General features: G+C 50.0%; 1 protein-coding gene across 1 annotated transcript in view; it reads left to right on the top strand.

Moving 5' to 3' along the window:
- The window catches only part of LOC122471172, a 162,175-nt gene that overhangs the window by 13,737 nt on the left and 126,391 nt on the right, over positions 1-22,047 (top strand). The window contains exons 2-8 of the mRNA XM_043559463.1: positions 9,942-10,071; positions 11,201-11,361; positions 15,719-15,789; positions 17,565-17,730; positions 17,805-17,939; positions 18,689-18,869; positions 21,152-21,282. Coding sequence (XP_043415398.1) covers positions 9,942-10,071; positions 11,201-11,361; positions 15,719-15,789; positions 17,565-17,730; positions 17,805-17,939; positions 18,689-18,869; positions 21,152-21,282 — 975 coding nt within the window. The remainder of the gene's footprint in view (positions 1-9,941; positions 10,072-11,200; positions 11,362-15,718; positions 15,790-17,564; positions 17,731-17,804; positions 17,940-18,688; positions 18,870-21,151; positions 21,283-22,047) is intronic.

The following is a 22,047-nucleotide window of genomic DNA, read 5'->3' on the forward strand; positions in this document are numbered from 1 at the left end:
TCGGGCTCTGTGCTGACAGCTTGGAGCCTGGAGCCTGCTTTGGATTCTGTGTCTCCCTCTCTCTCTGCCCCTCCCCCACTCACACTCTATCTCTCTCTCTCAAGAAATAAATAAATATTAAAAAAAAAACTAAAGAAAAGATTACAATGAAATTAAACTGGAGATTAATAACAGCAGGAAAATCCCAAAATACTTGGTGATAAACAATACACTTCTTGTTTGAGGCAGCATGAGCAGGGGAGGGGCAGAGAGAGAGAGGGAGACACAGAATTCAAAAAAAAGGCTCCAGGCTCTAAGCAGTGAGCACAGACCCTGATGTGGGGCTGTAACTCAGGAACGGTGAGATCATAACCTGAGCCAAAGCTGAACACTTAACTGACTCAGCCACCCCGGCGCCCCATAAACAATACGCTTCTAAATAACACATGGGGCAAAGAAGCAATCTCCGGAGAAACTAAAAAATATTTTGACCTAAGTGAAAATGAAAACACAACTTCTCCAAATTTGTGGGATTCAGCAGAAGCAGTGTTTACAGGGAGAGTGATAGCATTGAATGCCTAAATCAGAGAAGAAGACAGATCTAAAATCAATCAGCTTCCACCTTAAGAGAATGATACTAGAAAAAGATGAGCAAATCAAAGAACGCAGAAGAAATCCTGAAAATCAGAGGAGAAACCAATGAAGCGGAAAACAGGAAACCAGAGTCTATAAAACCCAAAGCTGGTTCTTTGAAAAGATCAATACAGTTTACAAGCCTAGAGCCAGGTTAACTAAGAAAAAAAAGAAAAAGTATACCCATTACTCCTGTCAAAAAGAGAATGTATCATTATAGATCCTGTGATGTTACACATGACAAAAACAAAACAAAAAACCCAAATACACAAAAAAACAAGCTACGTATGGTCCGATAGCTTTCGTGAACGTCGGTGTGAAGATCCTCCACAAAATATTAGCAAGTCGAATCCAACAGTGTGTAAATAGAATTATACACCACGACAAAAACTCTTGGTAAGCTAGAAATAGAAGGGGAAATCATCAACTTGTTAAAGAATATCTACAAAAAAAGAAAAGCAACCCTATAGTTAACATCATACTTAATGGTGAGAAACGAGAAACTCCCACTGGCATCACAAATAAGGCAAGGATGTTCCCTCTGGCCACTCCTTTTCAACATTGTTCTGGATGTTCTAGCTAATGTAATAGGACAAGAAAAGGAAATACAAGATATACAGATTGGGAAGGAAGAAATAAAACTGTCTTTCTTCCCAGATGACATGAGTGTCTCTGCATTAAATCTGAAAGAATTGACTAAAAAACTCCTCGACTATCAAGCTATTATAGCTAGGTTGTGGGATTCAAGGTTAATGTACAAAAGTCTATCGGAGTGCTTGGGTGGCTCAGTCCGTTAAGCATCTGAGTTTGGCTTAGATCATGATCTCATGGTTCTAGAGTTGGAGCCCCACACTGGGCTCTCTGCTGTCAGCACAGAGCCCCCTTCAGATCCTCTGTCCCCCTCTCTGTCTGCCCCTCCCCTGCTTGCATGCACACACACACATACACACACACACTGTCTCTCAATAATAAACATTTACACACGCGCATGTCCATCACTTTTCTATCAGCAGCAAACGTGTGGAATTTGAAAATAAAAACAGCACCCCCCAAATGAAATACCTATAAACCTAATAGAATGTGAGGAAAATGACAAAACTCTGATGACAGAAATAAAAGAACTAAATAAATGGGAAGGTGTTCCCTCTTCCTATGTAGGAATCGCCAGTATTGTCAAGATATTAGTTCTTTACAACTTGATGTACAGATTCAGTGCAATCCCAATAAAAAATCCCAGCAAGTTATTTTGTGGATATCAGCAAATTGATTCTAAAAATTTACATGGTGAAGCACAAGACCCAGAATAACGGATACAGCATTGAGGAGGAGAAAAAAGTTGGAAGACTGACAATCCGTTACTTCAAGATGTACTGTAAAGGTATTGGTGAAAAAACAGACAACTAGATCAATGGAACAGAGTACAAAGCTCAGAAATAATCCCACAGAGTCAACTGGTTTTTGGCAAAGGAGCAAAGACAGTACCATGGAGCAAAGATAGTCTTTTCAACAAATGGTTTTGGGACAACTGGACACCACATGGCACAAAAAATATAGACCGAGGTCTTAAACCATTCACATAAACTAACTCAAAATGGATCACAGACCTAAATGCAAAACACAACGACATTCTTGGGTGTGCTGATGACTTTTTAGAAGGGACGCCAAATGCATGATTCCATGAGAGAAGAAATTGATAAGCTGGGCTCCATTAAAATTGAAAATGTCTGTTCTGTGAAAGACAGTTCCAAGAGAATGAAAGCCACAGACTGGGAGAAAGTATTTGCGAGTGACACATCTGGTAAAGGACTGTTATCCAAAATGTGGAAAGAACCTTTGACACGCAACAAGAAAACAGCCTGATTCACCGATGGGCAGAAGATCCTAACAGACACCTCACCCATGATCTACGGATGGCATCTTTTCGCCATTGATTTCGTCATCAGGGAAATGCAAATTAAAATAATGAATACCACTCCGTACCTATTTTGATGGCTAAGATCTGAAACACACATCAAATGTGGGTAAGGATGTGGAGCAACCAGGACTCTCCTACATTGCCAGTGGGAATGCAAAATGGCACAGCCACTCTGGAAGAGAGTTTGGTGGTCTCTCAGAACACGAAATATACGCTTACCATGAGATCCTGCAGTCGTGCTTTTTGGTACTTACCCAAAGAATTTAAGAACATACATCCATATAGAGGCCCCTTTAGTAGAGCTTGTGACTCTTGACCATGGGGTTGTGGGTTCAAGCCCACAGTGAGCATAGAGTCATCTTAAAACAAGCTACCTATGTCCACACAAAACCCTGCACACGGATGTTTATAACACCATGATCCATAATTGTCCAAACATGGAAGCATCAAGGTGTAGGGTCACCTCAGTCACTGAATGGATAAAAAAATGTACATCCAGGCAATGCAATATTATTATTATTATTATTGATATAATATTATGGAGTTCTAAAGAGAAGTATCCTATCGAGCCATGAAAAGATAGGAGGAACCTTAAAAGCATATTCCTAAGTGAAGCTGTCGTCAGAAGGCTATGTCCTGTGTGATTCCAACTATATGACATTCTGGAAAGGGCAAAACTATGGAGACTATAAAAAGATCAGTGATTTCCAGGGACTGGGGGAGGGAAGAATGAATAGGTGATTTGCAGAGGATTTCTACGGCAATGAAAATACTCCATCTGATCCCCCAATAGCAGATATAGGTCATTATACAGGTGTCCAAACCCATAGAATGTTCAACCCCAAGAGTGAGCCCTAAGGTAAATGATGAACTTTGGGTGGTAACGATGTGTCACTGTAGGCTCTTCACTTGTGTCAACTGGACCAGTGTGGTGGGGAATTTTGATGATAGGGGAAGCTGTGCCTGTGTGAGGGCAGGGGGTGTATGGGAAATTTCTAGGCCTTCCTCTCACTTTTACTATGAACCTAAAACTGCTCTAAAAAATGATGTCTTGGGACACCTGGGTGGCTCAGTTGGTTAAGCGTCTGACTTCAACTCAGCTCATGAGCTGGTGGCTCATGAGTTCGAACCCTCTGTTGGGCTCTGTGCTGACAACTCAGAGCCTCTTTCTCTGTGTCTCCCTGTCTCTCTGCTCCTCTCTCTCTCTCTCAAAAATAAACGTTAAAAAATTAAAAAGCAAAAATAAAGTCTTAAAAAAATATGGTGGTAGTGGTTCATAAAGGACAAAATCTTTGGTGAGATCGTTCACCTAGGTAAGAACTCACTGCGCCCCCTACTGGTTGGTTGTCTACCATGGACTATCTGTTGCCCTACCTGTGCAAAAAAGTGCCATCATTTGATGGGTTACACCGAAGTCTGGCTAATTTTTGTGACTCTGGCTTGGGTGTGATGGGCCTTAAATCATTCTCTGTCTTAATTCAGAACTGGAAGCTCCATCCGCACGTACTGATAAGACAAGCCCTGCATTTTTTTTTTTTTTTAAGAGGAGGAAGCTGAACTTAGTTTTGGTGGGAGGCTGAGGGGTGGGAAGGCTTGTCTAGGAGGGTCTTTCTGGGAATCAAGTCCTGGCGTCCTGTGCTCCATCCATCCAGTTCACCCGCTTTGTGTCCAGTAATGGAAGAAAAATGGGAAGCGAGGCCAGAGATGCTGGGAGACTACCCTGGCCAGCTCTGGGAGAAGGGGGTGATGGGTGATGGCGCACCCAGAGTGGCCTGGAGGGACCCCCTCCCACCCCGGCCCCAGTCCTCCTGGCGGTTCTGATCGTCCAGGCCTGGAATGTGATGCCGCTGTGTGGACTGGGAACCACCGTGCGAAACATGGCGGGGTTGTGTCTCAGATTCCTGACCGTGAACAGGGCGGGATTCTAGGGCCATGGGCAGAGGCCAGAGTCTCCTGGAGGAAAAGATGGAGGAAGTGATAACCATTGATCTCAGCTGCGGAGTTGAGAGAGAGGAGACTCTGGAGCCAGATGGGGTCCAGCTGTGTGACCTTGGGCAAGACTTAAGGCAGTGGGAAACGGAGGGCTTGTCTGTAACAACGGAATGATGGCATTTCCACCTTGCTGACCATTTTTAGGGGTGGGGTTTGGGGGGAGGTTTGACTGAATGACTGACTTAATATTCTGTGAGCGCTTTGCCCACTCCCTGATACGGGTTTTTTAATTTTTTTTTTTATTAAAAAAATTTTTTTTTCTTTTTTTAAGAGAGACATAGGGTGCGAGCGGGGGAGGGGCAGCGAGAGAGGGAGATGCAGAATCCCCAGCAGGCTCCAGGCTCGGAGCTGTCGGCCCAGAGCCCAACGTAAGGCTCGAACGTAGGGCTGTGAGATGATGAGGTGAAGTTGGACACTTAACGGACGGAGCCACCCAGGCACCCCCGCGGTTGTTTTTTTTCTAATTGTGATATACTTGACATACAGCTCTGTGTAAGTTGAAGGTGTAGAACATATTGACCGCATACATTTATATGGCAACGCGGTTGTCATTATAGCATCAGCTAACACCTCTGTGGTGTCATATAACTATCATTTCTTCTAGTATTGGTGACACCCAAGTTCTGATCTCTTAGCCACTTTAATATTTATAATCCAGTTTCCTTTAGCTCCCAGAGGCCAGCCCCGTGGGTGGGACATAGTTTTCTCCTTTGCTTTATTGGGTTTGGCATCGCCCAGAACATGTTGTGGGTCCTAGGAAGCTTTTAAACGTTTAGCCCTGAAGCACCTGGGGGGGCGGAGTTGGTTAAGCGTCCAACTTTGGATCACATCACGATCGCGAGGTTTATGAGTTTGAGCCCTGTGTCGGGCTCTGTGCTGACAGCTCGGAGCCTGGAGCCTGCTTCGGATTCTGTGTCTCCCTCCCTCTCTGCCCCTCCCCTGCTCACGCTCTGTCTCTCTCTCTCTCTCTGAAAAATAAACATTCAAAAAAAAATAAAAAAAAATCAGTTTGATGAAAGTTGTACAGCAATGAACGAACTGAAGACCACTGAACTGTGCACTTCGAATGGGAGAATCGTGTGATCTGTATTATATCTCCATAAAGCGGTTTATAAAAAGCGTCTTTAATGTGGGAAGTAGGTGTATGTGATGAGAGGCCCACAGGGCCCAAGGAGGCGGTGCACCCGGAGATTGGCTGCCTGCAGCCTCAAAACCAAAGATACAGGTGGAGGTGACTTTGAGGTGAGGAGACGGAGGAGGTGAGGTCTGGGGGAAAAAAAACAGGACGGTGGCCTTGGGTCAGGGCATGGGAAGAGCCTGCAGCCATCCACTGTTGGGTGAGAGCCATCGCTGGCGCCTGGGTTTGCCTATGTTGGGCAGCGGGGAGGACAAGCCAGACCTCACAGCGGTGATGGTTTTGCAATATTGTGAATGCCCTCGGTGCCACCAAACTGCCATTTAAAAATGGTTGAAATGGTAAATTTGATTTCAGACCACACACACCTATACACACACGCACACACACACACACACAGACAAACATCAAGGTTGTGTTTGCCTTCTGCCCCAGAAGCTCCATTTACAAGGCTTGAAGAGGCAAACCTTTCTTTGCCTCTCCTGAAAAGGGATTTTCCCCCTCAGTAGTCAGAAGCCCCCCTCCTCCTGGGTAGAACGCTAAGAACTTGATCGGAGGCTTCTGATTGGCTGGGTCTTTGCCCTGGAAGCCCCCTCCTCCCCTCTCCACCGGCTGTGCCTACCCCTTTGCAAAGAAAGTCCTTTTCAGGGTTCTCTGTGCCATCGAGAGAGGCTGACGGTGTGGGGCTCCTTTGGGCTGGTGGCGGTGCAGGTGCCCATGGGGCTCTTCCGTCTGGTCCTGCTCGGGGCGCTGGTGGCAGTGACTTCGGGGAGTAAGTAAAGCTGCTGTGGTCCTGGTTCTGTGTGGGGTGAAGCCTGGACAGCAACTCCTTCACCTGGGACAGTATTTATGTAGCCAGGTGTCTGTTGACCTGCTCCTCCCCTGATTCTCCTGGTTTTGCCTTTCATGGGGAGAAGGAAAGAGATTCCAGGTGGATCCTTATCTCTTGCCTCTGTCTTCTACCAACCTCCTCTGAAAACTTGAGACCAGATCTGTAATGCTGAGGGATGAAATGCTAAGTTGAGGGCTCTGAGCTTGTGCGCAGGGATGCTTAGCTGTTTGCAAGGATGTGAGGTGGTGGGCATGAAGATTCGAAGCAGCTCTGTCTCGGATGCAGCGTAACTTGGTGAAGTGTGCTTTTTATCTGTTGTCTGTTTCCTACCGAAGTGTTTAGCGCAGCGAGATTCAATAAAAACATAATGGGAGATGATATGTAATTTCAAAGTTGCTAGCAGCCCTGTGTAAAGAAATGCTGAAAAGGAACGGGTGAAATTAATTTGGGGGATATAATTGACTCGACCCAATATTTCCAGAATGTCATTAGAGAATGTAGTTGCTGTAAAAAAAAGTATTAATGAGACATATTTTCCGTTCTCTGAAGTCCGGTGTGTGCTTCATACTGGGAGAAAATTTCCAATTTTTTTTTTTAGCGTATTTCCATTCTAAGATTGTATTTTTTAAATAATTTCTATACTCAACTTGGGGCTCAAACTTAAAACCCTGAGAGCAAGAGTCGCACGCTCCATCGACGGAACCGGCCAGGTGCTCCCATATTTCAATTTGGAGGCTAAATTTTCATTGCAAGGACTTGATCTGTATTTAGATTTCCTAAGATTTAGAGTTGAAAAGGGGAGTTTGTATACTAAGTGGTTTTAAACCTACTTAAGTTTTCCAGTAGCTGACTTGAGTTACTGGTTTTTAATTGAAACACAAAATGGAAAGTTCCTCCATAACACCAGCCACATTTCAGATGCCCAATAGCCACACGTGGCTGGTGGCTACTGTCCTGGACGGTGCAGGTCAGATTGTAGCTGGCTTTTTGATTTTGTTTTGCTATATTTTCAGCACCTATTTGCCTGGTGCACAGTAGGTACTCAGTAAATCCGGGCTGAATAAATGAATGCATAGGGACCAGAACTGACATCCGAGAAGGCTGAAAGGAGACCCGGTTTCATTTCCAGGCTGTAGAAATCACATCCATTTCAGTCCCTTTCGGATCTCTCCCTTGAAATGAGTAGAATCCAATAGAGAGATGTATTATCTTTCCAAGTTCAATGTTTCCCCTCTTTGGCTGATCTACTTGGTAGGATTATTGAATCGTTCTGGAACTTTTTAAATTTAAATACTATTTTTTTAATACTTAGAATATTTATTTCAAAATTTTTAATATAATTTTTCGTCAAATTGGCTAACAGACAGTGTGCTCTTGGTTTGGGGGCTAGATTCCTCTGGTTCATCGCTTGCATTCAACACCCAGTGCTCATCCCAACAAGTGCCCTCCTCAATGCCCATCACCCATTTCCCCTCCCCCCACCATCAACCCTCAGTTTGTTTTCAGTATCCAAGAGTCTCTTATGGTTTGCCTCCCTCCCTTGCTGTTTGTAACTATTTCCCCCCCCCCTCCGGTCTTCTGTTAAGTTTCTCAAGATCCACATATGAGGGGAAACAGATGCTATCTGTCTTTCTCTGACTTATTTCACTTAGCATAATACCCTCCAGTTGCATCCACGTTGCTGCAAATGGCAGGATTTCATTCTTATTGCCAAATAGTATTCCATTGTATAAATATTGTTTTTTTTAAGTGCTGGAGAAAGGAAGAGAACACAATTTAGTTCGAGCACAATACTCTTTGAACACACCCCGTTTCTGGAGCTCGTGGTGGATGGGGGCTCGCGGGCTGGGCTGCTTTGCAGCGTAGTTGGTGGGCAAAACAGATGTACAGGTTGTTGGAAGGGCAAACAAGCCGAATGTTGGGTCCGTGCACAATTGGAAGTCAAACGATTATGCATAAACAGGTTTAATTTGGTGCCCAGAGTATATGCTGTCAGAGACTTGGAGGAAAGCGGGAAGGGAAATCCATCAGGCTAAATGTCTTTGAAATGTGGTTTTATCCAGTGTTAATGTACTTGAGTGCGAAAAGCGATTTGTGAGACGACACACAACATTTGAGAGGCGTGGCTGTCCTCTCGCGTTCTGCTGTTTCCAAGGGTCTCAACAAAATAGCGTAAAATGCACTTTGCCCCATCTTGGGGACATGTGTCATCTCTCAAGGGATTAGGCAGGCTCCTATGGGAAATGGTTAGCCGTCGAGGCACGGTGGGGTGGTTTTAAGGATGGAAACGGTATTCTAGAAAAGCTGTTGTCTGCACATGGTTGCAGACGGATTCCTGGCTGAGGTTGTGCCAGGAGAGCGGGATGGGTGGTGCCTGGGAAATATCCAGGCAGGTGGCTGGAAGGAAGGACAAAGGGTTGACAGAAGGTGAAAGTGGGCAGCACTCGGGCTGGGACGAGTGAGGGAGAGAAGCTGACCCTTTCCCGGGAAGGAGGCGGGGGCGGATTCCCTGCAGAGGGACCTCCGTGGCCTGGGGTAGGGGCTAGGAGGTCAGGAGCCCGTGCTGTTCATTCTGTGGTTGGCTTCTGCTGCTGAGAAGGCGGCCGTGGTGGTGAGGGGTGGAGGAGGTGTTCCGGAGGCTCTGGAGACCACCGCTCATTGCTGCAGCCCCCTGGTCTGGCTTTGTCGGTTCACAGTGGTCAGGGAGAACCCTGCTGGGGTGACACCCGGAGGAGCCTGGGGTGTGGAGAACAGGAGGAAGAGTGTTCAGGGAGGAGGGAACAGCATGTGCGAAGGGCTTAAGCTGAAGAAGAGGACCCATGCGTCCAGAGGGTGAGGGAGGGCCAGGTGAGAAGTGGCCAGAGGGCAGACAGCGGCCAGCCCTTGTGGTAAAGGATGTCCTTAGGAGTGCATGTGGCTTGAGGGGGCCAGGGAGGGGACTTGGGAGCTGTTAAACCAGGAGCGATGTGATCAGATTGAGCTTTTTGTTCTTCCTACACTTTATTTTTGAGAGCGAGAGAAAGAGAGTGTGAGCTGGGGGGCACAGAGAGAGGAGGGAGAGACAGAATGTGAAGCAGGTTCCGGGCTCTGAGCTGGACTGAGCTGTCCAGGTGCCCCCAGATTTTGGTTTTTAAGACAACTCCAGCTGCGGACGAGGAGTTGTGGACACGGGGGATAGTTACGAGGCGGGGCAGGGAGAGGAGGGAGGGAGACTTGAGTTTGTTGATGGACTCGACAGAGCTTTGGGGGCGGCCACCAGGAACAGAGTAAGAACGCAAATGACTCCCAGGTTACCAGCTCGGGCAATGAGGACAGTGGTGCCACATCCACGATGGGGGAGAGCAGGTTGGATAAGGGGTGGGGAGGTCATTCCCAGCCCTCTGACAGACAGGAGTACTGGCATCATCTCTTCTTGTCCCCTCGGATGCTTAAGCGTCCCCGCCCCCCACAAGCAGGTCAGTGGCCGGTGGGTGGGGCCGTCCCGTGCCTCCTCCTGGCCCTGCCCTTGTTCCATCCGATCTGTGATTTCAGAACCTCAAGATGTACTGACGAGCCATGCAGCCTCCTGCTTGAAGACAGGTGCAGGTGAGCAAGGGTCTCTGGAGACAGGAGCGGACAGGGCTGGGGGTGGGAGCAAAGCGGACCAGCTGCCTGGTGTGAGTGGGGACAGCCTCCTCGGAGCACATGTCCCCATTCCCAGAGCAGCCCGTGCAGAGGAGAGAGGCCAGTTCTGGAAAGGCCATCTGGTCATCAGCAGTTGGCGGAGTAAACAGCACGCCTGGGGCTCTGGCCTTATACCTTGTGGTTCCCAGATGGAGTAAACATTTGTGCGGGGCGATTGTATTTGCGTTTTGGGGTGGAGTAGATGAGAGAGCTTTAGGGCGAATTCTTTGGAGGGAGAGAAACATCCGGGAGTGTGAGGTGTGGCTGTTTGAGCACCTGAAAATGTTAATTCACTGACAAGCCCCAGAGAAGGGTGGGGTGTCATAGTTAGCTGGGTTTCGCAATTGGTCTCCTGGCCTAAATGGGAAGTTAGGTAAGTATAGAGCCGCCTCCTCCCTAAGTCAGCCCTTCCCGCCACCTCATTGTCCCCTGAGGCTGGCCAGCTTCCCTGCCGTTCCCGTCAAGAACCAGGACAACCCTTCCTAGCGCACATGACGCACATGACGTCCTCAAGGCCACAGGTGAGGACTCAAACTCCCAAGGTTGGCATCCCAGCTGTGTGACGCTGGGTAAGTTAGTTAACCTCTCTGAGCCTCCGTTTCCACCTCTGTAAAATGGAGAAAGAAGAGCCACCCAGAGTTGGTTGAGGCCTAAATGAGTTCACGTAAGTGTAGATCAGTGGTCCTGAACCAGGACTTTACCCCTCAGGGTGTTTTGCAGTGTCTAGAGAGAGTTTGGGTTAGCACAGCTGGTGGTCACATCTGGCGGGTAGGGGCCAAAGATGATGTATAAAGGTGTCAGAAGGGGGCCTTAGCATAAGAAAACGCTGGTCACCCTTTGCTCAACACGTATCGTTCCTGTCTTTATTTTCTTCTTCACCCTCAGAGGAGGGTGCCGTCTGCTGGGCTTGCCCTGCACCGGGAACAGGCAGCTCATGGACCAGTGGAGGCAGGGAGGTGGGAACCCAGACGTCTAAATAGTCTAGGTGGAGTTGAGTCGTAGAGTTTGATGGGTTGTCAAGGTGACATTCTATCCTCTGTCTGCTCTCCAGGGTCAGCTGAGCCCCACCTTCCTGTGGGCACCAGATACACCTATCGATTTTCCACCAACACCAGTACAGGCCTGCAGGGAGCCCCGGCGGAGGGGAGTGGCCTTGGCCTCCGAGGATTGGTCATCCTAGACGTGCTTGGCCCGTGCCAGATGGCCTTATGGGTGAGTGTCTTTGGGCAACCAGGAGATCCCAAGGATGCTGGGGAGGGCCCAGGGGAAGTTACAGCCCCCTGTCTCCCCCCGCCTTTCCATTATACAAAAACGGAGAGGAGATCTCTGAATAATCTCAAGTTCATCAGGTCAGGATTCTAGAGGGTGACATCGGAATGTGGCGCCATTTTGGTTGTAGGAGGTACCCTGTGTGGGAATAGCGGGGGTTAAAAAAAAAGAGGGAAAGGGAAAGTATTCCTCGGAGCGAATAAAGCCATGGGATTGGGTGTTGGGGGGCAAGCTGTGTCCTTGGTAGGAATGAGGGTCCAAGCTGGGGAACCTGAGCGAACACAGCTGAGGGTCCACAGCACGGGTTAAAGGCACATGGTAAAGCTCCCTCGTGGTCTCACAAGTGGAAAGGCCTGCTCCTTCTTTCCTGTCTCCTTTCTGATGATTCTCCTGCGGTTCCTGGACAGACCCTCCCACCCCACATCAACGGCGGCCTTTTGCATTCCCAGAAGTCTTTTTAAAAAAAAATTTTTTTTAATGTTTATTTTTGAGAGAGAGAGAGAGAGAGAGAGCGTGAGCAGGGGAGGAGCAAAAAAAGAGAGGGAGACATAGAATCTGAAGCAGGCCCCAGGCTCTGAGCTGTCAGCACAGAGCCCAATGTCGGACTCGAACTCACGGACCACGAGATCATGACCTGAGCCGAACGTGGACGCTCAGCCGACTGAGCCACCCAGGCGCCCCTCCCAGAAGTCTTATCTCCTGCTTGAGAAGCGTTTCTGAAACTGCTTGCTCACAAGCGTTTCTCAAAACTTTTTTTTTTTTAATGTTTTCACGTAGACCACTGGATGTGGTCTCTCGAGGGGTGGCTGTGAGCTGCCTCTAAATTCTTCAACCGCCCAAAATGTCCGCTCTGGTCCCGAACTTCATCTGGAGTCTGTTGTCCGCTCACGTCCATCAAAATACTGGCAGCTGTTGGTTGGTTTTCTGTAAGACCAGTTTTCACAAAGCATGTTGTGTGCTGCTGTAGATTTCGTTCGTTTGCTTGAAGCATTTAAAAAAAAAAAAAGGTAATGTCAAATGTTGGCCAGAAAAGAAAAACTGGCTTCCATCAAAGGCGTTTGGGAAAAAATGGAAACTTTACAGCCGCCCAGGAGGCAATCCGTTACACACATTTTTGTGTCAAAGGTGTGAAAACGGATCTTCAGAGCAACGTGTTTTCACAAACGGAACGTGTGGGTCTAGTGGCCACCAGATCAAGAAGTGAAACACAGCCCCCATCACCTGCCCCGTTCTCTCTTCTGGTCACTTTTCCAGAGGCCTTCCGGAGTTCTAATGCCATGGATTAGTTTTGTCTGTCTTTGCTCTTGGCTCCCGTGGAATTATTCAGGATGTTCTCTTTTGCGTCTGCCTTCTGTCTATTCTTTGTGTGTGTATGTGTGTAATTTTTTAAATGTTGATTTTTGAGAAACAGAGAACAAGCGGGGGAGGGGCAGAGAGAGAGGGAGACACAGAATCGGAAGCAGGCTCTGGGCTCTGAGCTGTCACCACAGAACCTGACTTGGGTCTCGAACTCATGAACTGTGACATCATGGCCTGAGCTGAAGTCAGACGCCCCACGGACTGAGCCACCCAGGCGCCCTTCTATTCTTTTTTTTTTTTTTTTAACGCTTATTTATTTTTGAGACAGAGAGAGACAGAGCATGAACGGGGGAGGGGCAGAGAGAGAGGGAGACACAGAATCTGAAACAGGCTCCAGGCTCTGAGCCATCAGGCCAGAGCCCGACGCAGGGCTTGAACTCACGGACCACGGGATCGTGACCTGAGCTGAAGTTGGACGCTTAACCATCTGAGCCACCCAGGCGCCCCATATTCTTTTTTTTTTAATTGTAAACTATGCAAAAAAATTTACTATTTTAACTATTCTATGTGTATAATTCAGTGGTAATACGTACATTTATCATGATGTGTAACCATCACCACTGTCCCGCTCCAGATGACTCATCACCCCGAACAGAAGCCCTCTACTTGTTATACAGTAACGCCCCCTGCCTCTGTCCCCCCACCCCCGCATCCCTATTCGACTTCCTGCCTCTATGAACTTCCTAGTGAGGTACGTCCAAGAAGTGGGATCAGTTATCACAATCAATATGCAAACCGTGTCTGGCCTCTCTCATTGAATATAATGTTTTCAAGGTTCATCTGCATCATAGCATGTATCAGAACTTTGTTTTCTTTTTTAATTTAATTTTTTACGGTTTATTTATTTTGAGAGAGAGAGAGAGAGTGTGTGTGAGCACGGGAGGGGCAGAGGGAGAGAGAGAATCCCAAGCAGGTTCCACGCTCTCAGTGCAGAGCCTGATGCAGGGCTCGATCTCACGAGCCAGGAAATCATAACCTGAGGCAAAACCGAGAGTCGGGTGCTTAACCGACTAAGCCACCCAGGCGCCCCCTAATTTTACTTTATTTTATTATTAAAATTTTTTTTTAATGTTTATTCATTTTTGAGAGACAGAGACAGAGCATGAGTGGGGAAGGCGCAGAGAGAGAGGGAGACACAGAATCCCAAGCAGGCTCCAGGCTCCGAGCCGTCAGCACAGAGCCCGACGCGGGGCTCGAACTCACGGACCGCGAGATCACGACCTGCGCCGAAGTCGGACGCTCAACCGACTGAGCCACCCAGGCGCCCCCTAATTTTATTTTTAATTGTAAAAAAGCATATCATATAAATTCTTGCCTTTTAACCATTTTTAAATGTACAGTTCAGTAGTGTGTTACAAAACTATGTTGTGCTTCTCTATGTAAAAGTTGCACATACGGAATATAGCTAGAATGGATGGCTTTCAATCAAGTGGTCAGAAAGCAAGTGCTATCAGTTACGTGGCTGAGGGACTCATTGTCCAGGACAACGTCTCCGTGCCAAGGGGGACCGTATCTCGCCCCAAGATTGCAAGCCTGGGTGACTGGGGGCACGACAGACCCTCTGTTGGGGGAGGGGAGCTGGTTTTCAGGGGAGAGAGCAAATGGGTTTCAGGCAAGATGAAGATGAGTCACTTTGAAACAAAAATCCTCAGACAGTGAAAAGACCCTGTAAGATGCTATCCTGGTGGACATGTGTCATGATGGGTCTGTCCAAACCCATAAAAACGCACGACACCAAGAGGGACCCCTGATGTAAACTCTGGGCTTTCGGGTGATGACGACGATGTCTCCATGCGGGTTCGTGTATTGTGACAAATGTACCACCATGGAGGGGTGTGTGTAAAGGGGGAGGTTGTGGGTGTGGGCATATATGGGGTATGTGGGAAATCTCTGCACCTTCTCAGTATTGCTATAAACGTAAAACTGCTCTAAAAACAGTCTGTTTTTTGGGCGCCTGGGTGACTGCATCAGCTGAGGATCCAACCTCAGCTCAGGTCGTGATCTTGTGGTTCATGGGTTCGAGCCCTTCATCGGGCTCTGTGCTGACAGCTCGGAGCCTGGAGCCTGCTTCTGATTCTGTGTCTCCCTCTCTCTCTGTCCCTCCCCGCTCATGCTGTCTCTCTCTGTCTCTCAAAAATAAATAAACATTAAAAAAAAATTAAAAATTTAAAAAAGTAGCCTGTTTTGTAAAAAGTGACATCAGTCACACGAGGAAGGCAGTTTTTTTAATTTTTTTTTTCAACATTTATTTATTTTTGGGACAGAGAGAGACAGAGTATGAACGGGGAGGGGCAGAGAGAGAGGGAGACACAGAATCGGAAACAGGCTCCAGGCTCCGAGCCCTCAGCCCAGAGCCTGACGTGGGGCTCGAACTCACGGACCGCGAGATCGTGACCTGGCTGAAGTCGGACGCTTAACCGACTGCGCCACCCAGGCTCCCCATGAGGAAGGCAGTTTTTAGGGGTGATTTTATTTTTCAAGTTTAGAAAGTCCATCTTTTGTGATAAGTGCACACACGTGCACATGCACATATCCACAGGGGCATTGGGACATCCAGGTTTTTTAAATGCATGGTGAGCAAAGTCTTGGTTGGCTTTGCAATTCTCACATATTTTGTTGATACACTGTATTATAGATACACATCTCTTCCCCACACTGCTTGGGCCTTTTAGGCAAAATGAGAAACCAGTGAGAACTTTTTGGACATTGACCAGGGAGCCGTAGATTCTGGGTATTTCAACTCTTTATCCCCTGGAGCTAGTTGGCCTCTACCACCCAGGAGCTAGAACCTTCCCTCAAGGGAAGGATCTCTCTGCCTGGCTCCCGACACGGGGGTCTTATTACCATGCTGGGCCCCAGAACTGCTCGATGGGTGGGGGTGCCAGTGGGGTCCTGGGATATCCCCAGAGAGGTCACCAACTCACGGTCCTTTCTGCTTTAGCTCCAAGGCTTCCAGGTGACCTCCATCTTGGGATCCAAGGTGACGGTTCTGGAGGATTCTGAGAGTTTGAGGTAAGACGCTAGCCTTACTCGTGGTAGGACCGCACCTACAAGCCCTGTACCCCCTTCTGTTAGCCACCAGGTGTCAGGTGTACCGAGTTAGATTGCAAGAAAGGTGAGCGTGACCCCACCTTAGGTTTTGAAGCGCCCAGGCCAGACCACTGATGAAAACGACCGAGAGTTAGGGCAGAGACTTGAGTGAGTCTAAGTAGCCTCACATGGCCTTCCCTTACCTGGTGGGAGAAGCTGGTCTCCTATTTCCCTGTCCATCACCCTCCACATGTCCAGGGATTGTGTTTGTCAAACACCCACTGGGCATTGTCCATGAGTACATTCTGGGAGACCCTGGGTACCCATTAAAGCCCACCCCTCTCCCCTCCCTGTCTCTGCTGAGATGGGGGTTTTCTTGGACACCCATGGCCTCTCCCTTCCCGAGCTAAGCCTCCCTTTTGTGACCCGGCCAAGCCTGGAATTCTCTTTCAGGCTTGTTTCCCAGGACTCCCTGACAGTGGCCTCAGTGGCCTCAAAGCTCAATCCAGCCGCCAGACTGAAGACAAGCCCATCCCTGCAGATTCCTCTTCCTTTTTTATTGCAAATTCATTTGTTAAAAAATAAAGCCTTTGTGCTGGGGTCCAGGGTTAGGGGACGCTGCCCAGGGGCAGATGGGTCCCTGCTGAAAGGCTTAGGGTGGTCTCCTCCGAGGGGGCAGTGAGGGCTATTGTCCCTGGGCTCCTCATCAGAAATGCTAAGTCACAGGGCTGGGGGTTTTCAGCTCCTTGAGGCCAGACTGACATTTGCTATTCTGGAAGGGGCGGGCAACATTTGCATTTCTCTAGCACAAGGCCTGAGACCCAGGGGGCTGCCTCCAGAGGGCCCCTGACTACAGGGGTCGGAGCTGGAGAGGGACAGTGACCTCCTGGGGAGGTGAAAGTAAGGACCTCAAGGTTCTGCTTTGCTGGCTGGCTGCTGGACTTGAAGCACCTCTCTCTCCTACACCCACACACAACTGTGGCGACTTCACGGCCCATCACCTCCCCCCACCCCATCCCCCCACCTGGCAGGTGCAGGAGTGGTCCCATCACCTCCCCTCCATCTCCCCACCTGGCAGGTGCAGGAGTGGTGGGGAACAGAAGTGAGGGGTGGCGGGAGGAGCCCTGGGCTCAATTCTGCTCCCACCTCCTTCCTGACTTGCTGTGTAAGCCCCTCCCCCAGTAGCTCTCCCTCTTTGGGCCTCTTGTCCTCATCTGTACAGTGATGGGGTCTGAAGTTTCTGAGACCCATGGCCCTGGAGCCAGCCTGCCTTGGTTTGAATCCCGGCTGCTGCCCTAGTCCCTTTCTGGTTCTGAGCCTCAGTTTCCTCATCTGTTTGTGTGTGCGTGCGCGTGCCTTTCGCGGTGTATGGGGGGGGGCGGGGTTGGGGGATGCTAGATACCTCCCAGTGGGCTGGGAAAATGAGAATCTCTGGAATTCAGGAAGCTCTTGGAAGTTGAGCTTTTGGTTACTTGACACTGGGCGCACCCGGGTGCTTTAGTCCAAGTGTTAGGGAGGCTGGGCTCACCTTGGAGCCAAGAGTTAGCTGCCCCTTGTGGTCCGTTCAGAAGTTGCTGGAGACCCCAGCAGAAGAGAGAAGCAAGGTCATTTGGGAAGATGGTGGGGGGGTGGGGAGAGGCAGGGCGTTCCCCAGGGGCTTCCTATGGGGAGTGACCTGTAGCAGGAGGGGCAAAGGCACTGTGGCCCCAGCAGTGCCCTGGAGGGTCCCCTCCTGACTCGCACCCACCGGTCCCCAGCGCTGCCCTGGGCCGCTATCCTCTGCGCTTCGTCCTGCACGCTGGCCGCGTGGCCCGCCTGTGTCCTCGGAGCGCAGAGCCGCGCTGGGTGCTGAACGTGAAGCGCGCGGTGCTGAGCCTCCTTCAGGGGCGCCCGGGCGCCTCCGGCCCGCAGACCCTCGAGGAGGTGAGGCCGGGAGCCTGGTTTGGGGGGGCGGGGGCAGGGGAGGAGCAGGGGCTGACGGGGTCCCGCTCGCCCAGGTGGATGTCCTGGGCAGGTGTCCTACCACTTACCAGCCACACGGTGCCTGGCTGCTCAAGACCAAGGACCTAGGCCGCTGCTCCCTGCGCAGAGCGCGCTCCTGGCTGCGCTCCCAGGCCCTGCCGGGGGAGGAGGTAAGTGCCCCCCTCCCCCCCCAGCCCTCCTGGACCCACCCTTCTTCCCCTCCTCCCTCCCCAGCTCGCCCCGCCCTTTCCTGTCTACACCTCATTCCCCTCCATTCCCTCTCCCTAGCTCTCCTTCCCTCCAGACTCCTCTACCCCACACCCCCATCTCGTCCCCTTCGCCCTTCCCCCTTCCCCCCTGCTCCCTGGCCCCACTTCCTCTCCTCCCGTCCTGTCCACAGCTCCCTGCTGAGAAAGTGTTTGGTCCATAGCACTTTTCTGGGTAAGGGTGAAAGATGATCACTGTTAATGTTAACAATTACACAAAGTCTTCTTTTAAGTTTATTTACCTCTTTTGAGAGAGGGAGGGAGGGGCTGGCCGGGAGAAAAGTGCTGTCAGCGCAGAGCCTGATGCGGGGCTGGAACTCACGAACCGTGAGATCATGACCTGAGCCAAAACCTAGAGTTGGACGCTTAACCTAAGACTGAGCCACTCGGGCGCCCCTGTACAAAGTCTTAATATCTGACAGCCTCAGGTTCAAAGTGAGGTTTTAGTACGTGCCCTGGGGTTCCTTTGTGTGGGAACCTCCCTTGTCCTTTTCCTCTCTGTCAGCCTTTGCTCCGGCTGCTGGTACTACAACCCAGGTTGGGGGGAGGCTGAGGTCGGGCTTTGAGGCCCCCAGCGTTCCCCACCTTACCCCTTCACAGCCGGGGCCTCGCCTGAGCCCCTGCCTGTCTCCCCCACCCCCATGGTCCAGCAGCCGGGCCTGGCGTCCCGCCTGACCTGCCACCAGAGTTTCCAGGCTGGCATACTGAGGGAGGCCTCCTGCACGGAGCTGGACACCGTGGGGCCCCTCTCTGAGAAGGCAAGTGCCGTGCACATGCGGACCCTTTCCTCGCTCACCCTGCTGCGTGAGATGTCCTTGGATCCGGCTGTCACAGGTGACCAAGGGTGGATGTGGGGACCCTCAGAGCAGACTTGAGACCCCCTGTGGCAGAGCGGCTCAGGCAGGCCTAGGCTCTATCACTCTTTCCCTGTTTGGCACCTTATCTGTCTTGAGCAGTTTCTGAAAATGGCTGTTGACACGGGAGTCCGTCTCTTTTTCTAGAAGTTTCTGCTGGCTCCCATGGCTCAGGTTTGGTCTTGTCCTTTTCCCTGGGTTGTCTTCAGTGGAGATAGAATCTTCTGGTCAGCTTTTGTGGGAGAATTCCACCTTCCATCTGATGACCTGAGCATTTTGGGGGCATGCTGACTCGGGTTTCCTGATTTTCTGGAAAGTTCCTGCCAACACATAGCGTTCCCTGGAGCTTGGCTCCCTTCTAGAATTTTGCACGGAAGGAAAGAAGCAAGGCATGCATCTGAGGGAAAAAGATACATATTTTTTGGTGGTTGAAAAACTGCTCTTTCCCTGAATAATCAAATAAAAATGATTGTTATTGCTGACCTTAGGGAAGGATTTACTGGGGGCCAGGAGCCGTGCTGAGCATTTTATGTGGATTGTTTCATTTGGTTCTTATCATGACCCCAGTGGGAAGGTACTGTTGTTAGTTACTTTTTCAAATTAGGAAACTATACCTCGAAGAGGTAAGTGGACTTGTCTGAGGTCACACAGCGGGCAAGAGACAGAGCCCCCAGCTTGAACCCCCAGCTCTGTTCTGTAACCTTTGTGTCTCTGAGCCCAGGCTCACTGCACCACCTGGGCAAGAACCTGGCAGGTGGGACTGAAGTCCTGGAGCTTCCCAGCATCCCCTCTGGTTCTGCAGAACACTGGCTGGGGTCCCAGCCTGCCCTGCCTTCTGAGCTCTGCCTCGGGCACCATGCAGGCAGAAAGGGGTCATCTAGTCATGTTAAGACTGGATGTTCCCCAACGGAATTGAATGAACTGTCCGTGGTTTTTTTTTTTTTTCATCTTTCATTAAGATAGAAGTGGTTTTATTTTTATTTTTATTAAAAAAAATTTTTTTTTAACGTTTATTTATTTTTGAGACAGAGAGACAGAGCATGAACGGGGGAGGGTCAGAGAGAGGGAGACACAGAATCTGAAACAGGCTTCAGGCTCCGAGCTGTCAGCACAGAGCCCGACGTGGGGTTCGAACTCACAGACCGCGAGATCATGACCTGAGCCGAGGTCAGCCGCCCAACCGACTGAGCCACCCAGGCGCCCTATTTTTTATTTTTAAATATAAAAACTTTAAAAGTTCACGTTGCACACTTCATTTATTTTTTTTTTTAAGTATTTATTTATTTTGAGAGCAGGGAGGAGCAGAGAGAGAAGGAGAGAAAGAGAGAATTCCAAGCAGGTCCTGTGCTGTGCACTGAGTCAGACGTGGGGCTCGATCATGACCTGAGTCGGGATCAGGAGTCGGATGCTTAGCCCCTTAACCGACTGAGCCCCCCCAGGTGCCCCACAGTAATCCATTTAAAGTGAACGATTCAGTGGCTTCCAGTACAGTCACAGAGTTGTGTGTCTATCATGGCAGCTAACTGTAATATTTTCGTCACTCCAAAAAGAAATTTCACACCCAGGACACCTGCGTGGCTCAGTTGGTTGAGTGTCTGACTCTTGATTTTGGCTCAGGTCATGATCCCAGGGTCGTGGGATCTCAGGATTGAGCCCTGTGTCGGGCTCTGCTCTAAGTGTGGAGCCTGCTTGAGGTATTCTTCCCCCTGCTTGTGCTCTCTCTCTCTCTTTCTCTCTTTAAAATTAAAAAAAAAAATTAAAATTCACACCCATCTGCTATCATTCTCTATCTGCCTGGCCCCAGACAACCTCTCTGCTCTCTGGATTTGCCCATTCCGGGAGTAGCATGTAGAGAGAATAATACGGTATGTGACCTTCCGTGGCTGGCCTCTTTCACTTCCGATAATGTTTCAAGGTGTCTCCACCTTGTTGTACCGGTGTCTCCACCTTGTCTGACCTTTTTATTGCTGAGTCATCTTCTGCACGGAGGGACTTTGCATGTTTTCTCTGTCACTCCCAAGAGCGCTTTGGAGGTAGCCTGTTTGGCCCTCACGGATGGGTGTGAACGTTGTTTCCCATCTTTTGCTGGTAGCCGCAACTCGGCCATGATTTTCCTCGTGCCTGTCTGCCCCACCCCCTTTGCCGGAAACATGCGGAAGTGTTGGCAGGGTTGGGGGGTGGCTCCCGGGGGCCCTCTTCTCAATCTGGCCTTCCCCCCCCCCACCCCGTGTGGTCCTCCCCATCTAGCGCTTCCCATGTCAGATCCAGACGACGGGGAAGTCACTCCAAGCAGCCTGTTGTATGAGTGGGAGGAAACGCGGTCTCAGGCTTCGGTGGTCACAGTGGCCGTGTCCGTAAGGAAGCTGTGCCAGGCTCAGACCACCAGCTTCGAGGTAAGTGCCTTTGGCAGCCTTAGGCCAGAGTCTGGCCTGGGTCCCTGGGACACCCTCTTCTTTTTTTTGCCAAATCCTTCTTGGTGTTTAGTATCAGGGCTGCTACGTACAGTCGAGCAGGGTGTGTACTGCACAGCTGTGCCGGTTACAAAAGCAACAGAAGGGGAAGAAATCGAGCTGGTGTGTGCCGAGCCTTGTGGCCCAGTGCGGGGAGAAGATGAACAAAGCGGAGGCCTTTCTTTCACCTGCCCGTCTGCGGCCAGACCGTCCTGTTGGGCCCTCGGGCTAACTTTCTGAACCTGGCTTATCCTGGAGATCTCTCCGGAGATCTCTAGCCATACCCAGATCTGACCACTGGAGACTTCCCACCGAGTCCCAACCCATTCAGCCTTCCTTGGAGCTGCTGGTCATTTAAAGTGGAGGAGTGGACTTGAGAGGAGTGGTTTCGTGGCCCAGAGAGATTTAGAAGGCTCGAGACATCTGGCTGGTTCCCTGCTTTGTGACTAATGACAGGATTTGTGGGAATACGTGATGCTGTGTCTTCCCCCTGCCTGTCTTGTTCTGAGACAGAGCCCTGCACCCACACGTAGGAGGAGAGGCAGACAGGCTGTCCCTGGGGAAGGAAAAACGACGCGTCTGGGTCCTGTGTCAAGGCTGCCCTCCCACATTTCCTTCCTATAAGAACCTTCCGTGTTCCCAGGAATGATGTTCCCATCAGCGGGGCCCAAACTGGCCGGTTTGCTCAGTTGGGGAACTGTTCAGTTT

The sequence above is a fragment of the Prionailurus bengalensis genome, chromosome E3, assembly GCF_016509475.1.
Source record: "Prionailurus bengalensis isolate Pbe53 chromosome E3, Fcat_Pben_1.1_paternal_pri, whole genome shotgun sequence".
Taxonomy (NCBI): Eukaryota; Metazoa; Chordata; class Mammalia; order Carnivora; family Felidae; genus Prionailurus; species Prionailurus bengalensis.